The sequence below is a fragment of the Dreissena polymorpha genome, chromosome 6, assembly GCF_020536995.1.
Source record: "Dreissena polymorpha isolate Duluth1 chromosome 6, UMN_Dpol_1.0, whole genome shotgun sequence".
NCBI lineage: Eukaryota > Metazoa > Mollusca > Bivalvia > Myida > Dreissenidae > Dreissena > Dreissena polymorpha.
This window is the reverse complement of record NC_068360.1, coordinates 86,519,894-86,530,925: the sequence shown is the minus strand read 5'-3', so window position 1 is coordinate 86,530,925 and position 11,032 is coordinate 86,519,894. Positions and strand designations below refer to the sequence as shown.

The following is an 11,032-nucleotide window of genomic DNA, read 5'->3' as shown; positions in this document are numbered from 1 at the left end:
TAACGACAAGAACGGTAATAATGTTTTTTCATACGTTTTATTGAAATATGGTATCGAACTACATGAACTTTGTAGGGAAGTTGCCCTTTACTCCGTGAAGATTTCAGTTTTAAAGACAGCATGATCACTGTCAACTGGGTCATGCGAGTTGTGTATCGTGTTATTCCTTAAAGTTGACCCAGCATTTGAAAAAAGTTAATATTTTCAGTACATTCGGTAATAAAATTTCGCGATGTGAAATCGAAAGTACGTCCTGAAAATAGGTGACATAACGATAAACACACTATAAATAACACAAGTACATTGATCATTTTTATATAAAATATATACTACTACTACGCAAGCACAATTTGCATTCCTGAGTTTACCACGTGACGATGATGATCAATCTACTTGCGTTATTTATAGCTAACTGGTAGTTACCTGGTAGACATACACAGTAAAATCTATTACCGAATATACTGAAAATATGAAAACTTTACTTTTTTTCAAGTAATGTAATATACCAGTCGTGATATTTTAATCAATATAAACTAATAATTGTGATAATTTTGAACTTTTTTTTTCGTCAATCGCGGTTGACAGTCCTTTAACCGATCATCTCAATGACAGTAGCACTTCTATTCCCGATAATTCGACACTTTTTATCAGATATAACACACTCTTTTTAGTGACTCATAAAAGCAGAATTCGCTGTGGAATACTGGTATAGTAAGCAGGCAATGTATGTACTGAAGTAAACTTACAACGAATTACCGAAACCTTTTCTTATCCCTTTGGAATATGATTAGGATTTTGCATAAATCTGAAAGATACATGTGAAAATCAGTCGATATGTCTGATGAGTACAGTTTATATGACCATTTATTTTCCAGTTTTTGAGTCATCCAACCGTCGGATCTTCGCAATGTACACGAGCTTAAACAATTTTAACTAACGTTCTTTGTAGCGAAAAGTCCGTATGAAGGTACTAAGGCCATTTACTTACATATTAGATAGTATGTCATGAAACATCACTCTATTAAACCTGCTATTTAAAGATAAAAATCAGCAGCAATGCAGGTCCGAAATTCTTTTAACTCAACCAATCAAGTAAATCAAGTGAGGTGAATCGCACTTCGAGCACACGTTATCATTGCGTAAAAGTAAGCGCTCCATATAATCAGAGCTCGAGATAAAGAGTTGTAAATTCTCTTAATAATTTTGTGGCTACGCATTAGTATCGTCGTAATAATGCGATTCTTATGGGCATCCACGACATAGGCTGTTATGAAAAACAAATGTGTATTTGCCTCTTAAAGACCCCTTCGCTTCCGTTATTTATACCCTGCTATAAGTAAAATTTAGCACGATCGTGTTTATCCAAATGATCCGTTGTATTTTCATCCCTTGGCATCTCAAGTTACCACTAAAAAACAAGTTCAATATGTAGACAATCATTTCTGGTCGACGCTTGAAATATATTTCTTCAGAAATAAGCATTTTAATCTTATTTAAAAATTGCAAATATAATATTAATAGTATTAATCAATAATACTGTGATTTTTGAAAACGATCAACGTCATTGGCTATATGTCACGTGTATTTGTAATTAAGTTATGCACAGATTCCCATGCACTATGCACATTGATTCGTACTTCAAATTGCTTGGTAAGAACAGCCATAGCATACACTAATGCATTTCAGGTAGAAGATACAACTCGTTTATCAAAGTGCCCAATTAATTTAAAGTCTCTGTTATGCGAAGTGTCCTGTATCGGGAATTAAAGTATCCGCAACTGCATGAATACCACCTATTAAAACATGCTCTATCTTCATTTATATTTCATTGAATACTATCAAAATTTCAGTATTTGACGCACAGTGATTACTCTACATGCTGGAATAGCAAACAATTTCTTGCAAAATTTCTAAGTAGTCTTATTTTGTTGAAATGTTATCTGTTAACCCAGTTCATGCTGTTTTCCGACCGAATTTTCTATTTTGGGGCAAAAAAATCTTCAATTTTACAGTGAAAATTGTCTTCCCAATACAAAGGGATACACCATTTATCAACTTGACAAAACCTTAACAAAAACTGAGGAACTTACCTCGCGCGCGTGGCTTTTGTTATTCTCTGTTATCGAAGTGCCATCTGTTATCGAAGTATCCGCATTACCAGCGTGAGGACCATCGAACGATTTTATAACAAGTAGAAAATCACTTAGAGAATAAGTTAGCTATTTTAGCCTTCATAAATCATGGGAGTTCAATTAAATTAAAAAAAATCTTAGTAGACGACCACAATAAGATGTCCGATACCAAATATTGAACATCTGGTATTCACTTTAAGTGTATGTGAAGCTCTGTTAGACCACATATACAGTAGACCATGAAGATTTGAACAACATTCTACGAGGATCTCTCAGTGCCAATGAATTTTTCATAAAATAGTAGTTCATGAGTTAAGATGTCTTTAAACCAATGGTTGCTGACGCACACAAGGAGACTGGACGACGGATAACGGGCTTAAACAAAGGTTAAAAGCTCGCTTTGAGCACTATGTGCTTAAGTGTGAGCTAAGAACATGTGTGTAAATCCGCAGTCGCACTTATAATCCACATCAACTCGCACGTTTTTTAAGTGATACAATGCGATTTATTATCAAAATTACGTTTAGTACATTTAAATATGCCTTAAGAAGGAATATGGAAATTAATAGTCGTACTCATGTATAACAACAAAACAGTACAGGAGTATGTATGCGATCGCGCTGTTTTGAAAAATTACTGACTCGAATGTGAAATCACATCAATACTTATATAGTTACTACTATCTGTCACACATATTCAGGCTTGAAGTTTGCGACGTGATGGGAGTCAATATTTAGTAATGCGATGTTCTTTCGCCCAAATAAAATCTGGTCACAATTTGTCATATTACAGATACACGCTTATGACCTTTATCACCGATCATTTTGATAGAGACGTTAGGCTTAATCGCGATTTCTACTGGTTCGAACTGAGTTGCCTTACTTAAAAATTTCTGCTTAGCCTCTTCATATAATTTTATTATACGATCTCTCACTGTATCTACCTCTGAAGACATTGTTGAAATTAACTCATTCAAGCCACTCTTTGAATTCGTACACACACTTAGCAATAATATCGTCAGCGCGGATTTTAAAGTAAACAGTTACTGTTTCAAATAGTCTCATTTATAAGACGCGCAAAGAATTTAGAGATACTTTTTATATGGGCTAAATTCTTTGGAACGTCTCATCGTTGAAGGACCTTTTTTGTGGTGGAAACCAGAAAGTTTAAATTTTCATCAATTTGCGTAAAATTGCAAAATAACATAACCAACTCATTCAGTTTTAATTCAGAAGTTCATTTTTACATCAAATATCGTCGATTCGAAGTTAGAAAGGCATAAATTCTTCAGTTAAACTTCTGCTTAAATCGCAAAACAATCACTGACCTGTAAACATGTTATGAAACTGATTTAAATATGAACCAATCAGAAGAAAACATTACGGTGTAACGTGTACGCGTAATTTTATTTAACATGAGCTTTTAACACCGACTTTTACCTTACTAGATCTAGTATGCTAATCTTTGTCGATTTAATAAGCATATGTTCAAAACAGATATGGTGCAGTTTCTATTCACTGTTCTAAGTTTCAGGAAGTGTTTATGCATGTCTTTTTCGCACCTCTGTCTGTGTTGTTTTATGTACTTACATTCTACGTTACAAAGGACGGTATACTGTACGATCTGTTTCAATATTATTTATGTACATTATAAAAATAAAATATGTAAATTATTTCAGAACTTTTTAATTGTCAATTTAAAAAAAAAAACAATGCTAAATTAATCCAGAAAAGTATAACATCGGTTTACTATGTAACGCGCTGCACCACAACAGACGAACGCAAACTGTATTTTACGCTGTTTATTCTTCCACTTTAAACCAGATGCTTTACATCGAGGTCGTGTTATCGATTTATATCTACACAGCGAGCGAATCGAGAGATATTGAAAAATTGAATAGTGGTTGGATTTAAATTGCTCAGGCGTGCAAAATTCAAAGTGTCATTACATAATTTTTACGGAGCATTATCGAGAAATGAATTATCTACACAGGTATGTAAATATTATTGCAATCCGTTGTTATTAAGTGTCTTATATCGGGGCTTGAATGTTGCGCACAAAATCCTTGCGCAACAATATAGACAAAGAACAAAAAATTCCCACCACATAATTGGTCTTTCACCCTTTGTACGCTCCAAATATTACCCATATAAAAAGTAGCTTAATATTTAAGAGCGTCAAAAATTTGGACTACTGTTTCAAAGTATGAAGTTCTGCTTATGTGTTAACCGTTGCATCCGCAATCTTTAGGCGCTATCGAATCTCTTGTTTTTAACAAAACATTTAGTGCAGCAGCGTTTAGAATTACCGTGACAACAAATCTACGTCCTTACCGGGATTTCGACATATCTCCATCGCTTTCATGTCCACTACCACCCGTCCTGAGGTTCTGTCCTGAATTCTGACAATGTCGTGCCTGCCAGGTTTGTACACGTTATGTGCATTTTTGCAAGTATCACACAGATACTCGTCACAATCCTGGCAGAAAATCGTTGCAGTTTTTGATTCGTTTGATTTCATACACGGTTCGCACGAATGTGATATAGTACATTCTCCAATAAATTCGCCTGCCTTGTCTCGGTTGGAATCAAGTAATCTTCCAGTCGCCATTGTGGACTTTTTATTTTCAAACTTCTTCTTTCGATTTTAAAAATAAACTTTCAATTGTAAAACAAATGTTTCGATAAATATTTACGAAAGACAATAAATGAAACATTTTTGTCAGCTTTGAACTAACGTATTACTATAGTTTGCAATGTTCGGAAATAAAAATTAAATGGTACAGCATATACAACACAAGTTTACGATATGTAATCCGTGTATTCTTCACAATGCCCGTTTGAGATTGACTACCCCGGCGAGCTCGTTGTGTAACCCGCGGTCGTAGTGATAGAAAAGCAGTGACGTCATCTGCTATTTAGACATCGAGCGATATTTAAAGTATTACAGCTGTGCTACGACAATTTGATCTTGTTATTGTTCTTTATTCTCATATTTCCTATGGTTATGGTATTCTGATCACAAAATCAAAGTTAAAAAAAAAAACAATTAAGGATTTTCAAACATTCCAAATGGACGAAGCGCTTACTTTTACTTTTATGATGTTTTTCTCTGAACAATCTGTTTTGGTATATGGCTTTCCGGTTAGCGCAGTGCTTGTTTACATGCGCCTCTCACCTAGGCGACCCATGTTCAGGTGAATAATTGAGATCTGTCATTCTGTTTTAACATTGGATTGCCTCCCTTGCATTAGAAAGATTATGGGATTCTTGCAGAGGGACATCATCCATCGAGTTAACAGATTAAACGTTGAGATAATTTGAAAGGTTTGATATAGTATCGCATGCATGTTATTAAAGTGTAATTTGTTTTAGTAATAAAGTTAAAAAAAATCAAAATTTGAGCATAATATCGCGTTTTTCTGACTTTTTCACCGCTCAGCAGATAAAGGGTGAATATAGTAACATTTCAGCATCCGATTAAATACAAATCGGCAACTCTGTAGCATGTTCTTCAATGTTACCGTAACCATTCCGCATGCTCTGTTATCACTCGTTAGCGAGTTCTGCAACCGTCGGCATCATTCCGCGCATCATTCGACCCATTCACGTTGGTATCGTGATAAATACCGTTACCTGTCTTAAGCAAATAAATGCCGGCCGCTCTTCATGGCTCAGCTCTGCCCATTTTTTTAAATTTTATCCCGAAAGAACGCAGAAGGTCGCTTTTTCCGCATCCCGTTCATAGAGGATCGGGGCTGTGGTGTAATTTGATATTTTTAGTCCTTGTTCTTTCTTCGCATAATTTCTTTTCATATTGCGTTCTGCATATAGAATCAAAGTTAAAGTAAAATTTCCTGAAAATAATGAAGGTTTCTCAGATATCCCAAGTTGCTTATCCTCAATCTTTCTTTTCTTATTGTTTTTTTTCTGATCCCTCTATATACAAATTTCGGTCTTCTGTGAATTATACTTTGACATTGCATCGCGGGCATGACACTCCATTTATTTTCTGTTTAATGTCTCTTTCGAGAATAACTTGTTGCACTCTTTTTGAAATCGCTGAATTTTGCTTTCTTTGACAGAAAAAGAAATGATTAAAGGAAAATTTTATTTTCCGTAAAAATGCTTATATCACCGGCTGTGTTTTGTCCTGTTGTTTTGTCAATGTCTAAGCACGGCTAACCACTTCCAGCCACATGTAAGGTTAGAAATAGGTTCGCGCGTGTTTTAACGCGGAAGAAAAAAAGAGGAAAGTTACCATAGGTAGTCTCGGCCTTATTGCTTTTGGAGCACTGCTGATCACGTGTTAAACACGATCGTAAAACGGGAACTCTCCTGCCATAGCACTGTCCAATTACGGCTCGGCCTCGTCGGAAGCGCAACTTGCCATGTAAAAAAGCGGCCGCGCACGGCTGGTCCTCACAGTTGCCGATCTTCTACAGTCTAAGTTCGTGCGCTGTTCTTAATTTAATAATTCCCAGAAAGAAGGGTTCCCCTGCAAAGAAGAAGCCAACTAAGTATACGAAGATCAAGACCAAGACCCTAAATTCAGGATAAGGCTCTTCGAGCCTTACAGGCTCAGGTAACGGTTCATGTCCAGGCCGAGGTCCATGCTCCTCCTGCTGATGAGGACGCGGGGAAAAAATTAGACTGTACCCAAGTTTTATCCCCGCCCAAAATCCGTCGTAAAACGGGCTACGGAATACAAAACAAAATTATCTTTGAACAAAACCTGCCTCAACTTCGTTTTTTTAGTAGGACTTTCGATAATATAAAGGCCATTTAACAGAATATTGACATAAAAATGAAAAAAAATCGTTTGAAAAAAAATAGCCGACAAAAACCAATTTAGCGTTAGAATTCCCAGGTACGTTTCAGTATATTTTCCGTATCCGGGGTACATTTTAATTTCCTTAAGAGTATCCGGGGTACATTTAAGTATTACCCGAGCCGACAAAGATCAATCGACTTATACTTAAACATTTTTATAATATAGTTTACTGATATTATAATTCGGTATTGTGTCGATTTTACTTAACTTATATTTGTATTGATTATATATTCAATGCTGATAGCTGTAAATGCATATACACGAAGTAAAATTATAATTCGTTATTGTGCCATTGCTCATTTAATAATATGTGGTTCGGATTTGTATTTTTCCGTCCTCCTCAACATTATAATTATTGTTTTACTATATTGATTATAACAACATACTAAAACGGTTCCATATTTAGTTAGATACACTTTTAGCTTGTGATTTAAAACGAGTTTTGTTTAATTATATGTAAAGTTCATCAAAGCCTATAAAGTGTATGTGTAATAAAATTATGTTCTGTTCTGTAATAACTCATACATGATGACTCGTAAATGGTGCGAAAGTTAATTTACATAGGTAAAAAAGCAAAATCAAGTACACTGTATATGGAATCAATATTTTATTAACCGTTCAATAATGAAGTGACAAATCAATCTGATATGTGCAACGTTATTTGCAAAAACGTTTAGCATAACAGGACTCGTAGCCTATTTTGTAAAAAAGGTGCTGCGATTTTTGGTTATATGATTGATTGGGAGAGATTTGACATTATATTTACGGAAAAGGAACTGCTGTTTCCTATTAATACATGCTTTTGACTATCAAATCTTGTATTTTGCAACAAAAATTATCTTGAACATAATTTTTATAGTGGAAATTATTTATAATCTCGTTACTAACTTTGAACTAAAGTACACACTGTAGTAGAAGATTTTCAGAAAGCATGTTGCTTATTTTTGCGAAATATATTGGTGAGAACAGAATTGCAACGACATTCTTTAACCAAACAAACATGCAAAAGCTGTTTTAAAAATTGTTTTCATTTTAATATATATGATACAATTCCAATATTGGAAATTGTTCTAAAAGACACGGTATTTCCGGTATTTCTACTTAGTTTATGTCATATCTGTACACATTATTAATTTAAAACATTATAATAAAATGGTTCAATAATTAAAACTATATTTGAATAGTGAACTCAAGCACATTTCTCTTTGCATTATATACATTATAGACCTAAGTACAAATACGAATGCAATGGTATTGACGGTGAGATTAATTTCTTAAATAAGCTAAATACTCGTGGAATAACCTTTTATTATTTACAACAACGCATTATTCAACAAATGAATACCGTCATAAGGTTAATAGTCGGCGACAAGGATGTTCACCTAATGACTGATAAAGCTAAGCTGTCAAGTTTCCATTGAATTTAGACTGCAAAGGATATCAAAAGGCCCCATATTGCAGACAGGCATTTTTTCTAGAAAATCTTGAATCACTGAATCCTTCGACAGTTGGCATTCAACAGAAGAGGGGAAGGGCGAGTACAATTCCACCAGCGTTCAACATCATGTGTAATATACACACACAGTAGAGAGAATAACATCCACATTCAACAGTTAAAACATACAGTTTCGAAACACGATAGGATTTATTTTATCAACGTAATCGAAGTATTGAACACCATATACAACCATAACACAAACATCCTCGGGCAAATCATCTTACAAGCGCTAGGCGCACCAGCCATACCGCAGTGCGCATGTGCGATAGGCATTGGAATACGTGGAGACGGTCATGAACTCTGAGAGCCATTCTGGGTTGATGGTAAAGTCCTTGCTGTTGGCGTACTTGAGGTTCGTGTAGAAGACGGGCTTGGCATCGTAGATGTACTGGTCTCTGTCGTCCCACTCGGCCGGAGGGGCCTTCCAATCCAAACAGATGTATATACATGTATGTTGTTATTAATACACAATTATTGTTAATGATCTTTTTGTGAATCAAACAGAATATTTTGTACTTATTCTAATGTAAGTCGTCGTCGTAGAAATTAACTTGACTAAAAACGTTCAATAAATGTATATGCCACATACATGAAACAAACATCGCAGTTTTAATTGGGACCTATTCACATTTTTATACTTTTTTTCACAGATTGAAAAAGCAAAATGCATACATGTAACAAGCATGTAATTGTCAACTGCAATAAAACATAAACGTAACATATATAATAAAGTCAACTGCACTAATGCATACATGTTGGTACAATAATTTTCAACTGCAGAAACACATACATGCAGTAAAAAATATACATGTACATGTAACTTACAGTAACTGTCAACTAAAACTGAAGCTTTTAGAAACCATCTTTTAACGATATAACTTAGTGGGAGTTATTCTGTATGATTTGTTTAAAAGGATAAAGTATTGGAAGTGTAAATGGACTCACTTGGTCACCTCGTCCCTCCACAACTTCAGGGGTCCAGGGCGGAGTCTTCCGCTCGGCGGTCCGGGGCGGCGGGTCCAGTAGGTTTAGAATTGGGGCGGAAGTAGTCAGGAGTGCCCGGAAGTCGGGGGTTCGCAGCAGGTTCGAATCTCGTTTGTTGATCATCGTGTGATTCGGGGTCGGCGATTGTTTTCGCCTGTTTGCTGTCACTAGGCTACCTGTTGGTGTCGGCGAAAAGTGAGTGGTTTTAACGGTACGGAAAAGTGTGGTGCCCCTTTACAAGCAGGTGCTCATGACGTCATGATTAACGCGTCAAGCGTCGACTGTCACACAGTGACGTTACCATCTAATTATAGAATGTCATAACACAGTTTCATTCATAGATGTCCGGTTAGCGCAGTGCTTGGTAAATGCGCTTCTCACCTGGATTTAGGTGTATACCGGACAGGTGGATTTCTTCCGGGTCCTCCGCCCCCCCCCCCCCCCCCTTAAACACACAACACAAGACAACGCAAACAATATACATTTCATTAAACAAGACCACGCGAACAATATACATTGCATTAAAAAATTAACTTTGCTTGAAAATGCAGCTATTACTTAAATTCGTCTGATCTTTCATGAGGCTAGTAAGTAAATTAGGTGGGAGTGCAGGGACATATTCCGGATCCTCACATAAAGCAGCCTCAGTCGCGCAAGGACCTATAAACTTCGAAATACACAACTTATTTGATATATATTTATACCTACATGCATATATGAAATAATGACAGCGAATAAGTTGTAAAAGTATAATTATACAAATATAAACACACGTGTTGTATAAAGTCCATGCGAGAACAATATCAATCTCTTCATTTGATCTAAATGATTTCATGTTTTGCGATTCCGTATGAATACGAGTTCTTATTCCACTTGCTGGTATACATTGCCTTATTCTGTCCGGCCTGAAGTTTAAAATTGTAAACTTATGTTCGTAATATTGTTCTCTAGTTATCTGTGTTTGTTGATGAAACCATGGCAATTTTTTATTTATTTTTTTCCTTCTAGTCGTTCAGAGCTTTCGTTATCTGACTGCCTGCGTCTGTCGCAACTGATGTTATCGCTGCGTTAGGACACTATCAAGATTGTCATGAACGTGCCTTTGTTCGTTAGAGGATATAGAGTATGCGGAAAAAAATGTTTCTACAGAGAAAAAAGAGATCTTAAGAATGTTAACATTACCAATTGGAACAAATAACTTGTAATAGAGCCAATTAGCAATGTTTATAAAAAACACCAGCGTGAATGTACATTGATTCGCATTTGGAGACAAATCGAATTGGTCAGTGTCTTAAAACATTAAATGCCTTTTTGAGTGATATGATGAGATAACTCATTATGCTTTTGTGTTTAAATGTGTCTAGCTTATTATTTCTTTCAAATTTCAGGTTTTTATCCAGCCAGTAATGTAATATTGATGGTGTTTCTGTAATGACTGACAACCTGGCATTGCGTTTAAAAATTGGATTGTCTCCCTTGTAATAATAAAAGTATGGGAAATATGCACTGGGACCTATTCCATCAAATTTATTAGCATATTAAAAAGGAGAAAATCTGCAAGCTTTGAAATTGCATATCAGGCATG

General features: G+C 35.5%; 1 protein-coding gene across 1 annotated transcript in view; it reads right to left on the bottom strand.

Moving 5' to 3' along the window:
- Nucleotides 1-4,971, bottom strand: part of LOC127836639 (uncharacterized) — a 10,562-nt gene extending 5,591 nt beyond the window's left edge. The window contains exon 1 of the mRNA XM_052363317.1: nucleotides 4,466-4,971. Coding sequence (XP_052219277.1) covers nucleotides 4,466-4,742 — 277 coding nt within the window. The 5' untranslated portion in view covers nucleotides 4,743-4,971. The remainder of the gene's footprint in view (nucleotides 1-4,465) is intronic.
- Between the last annotated feature and the right edge of the window lie 6,061 nt (nucleotides 4,972-11,032).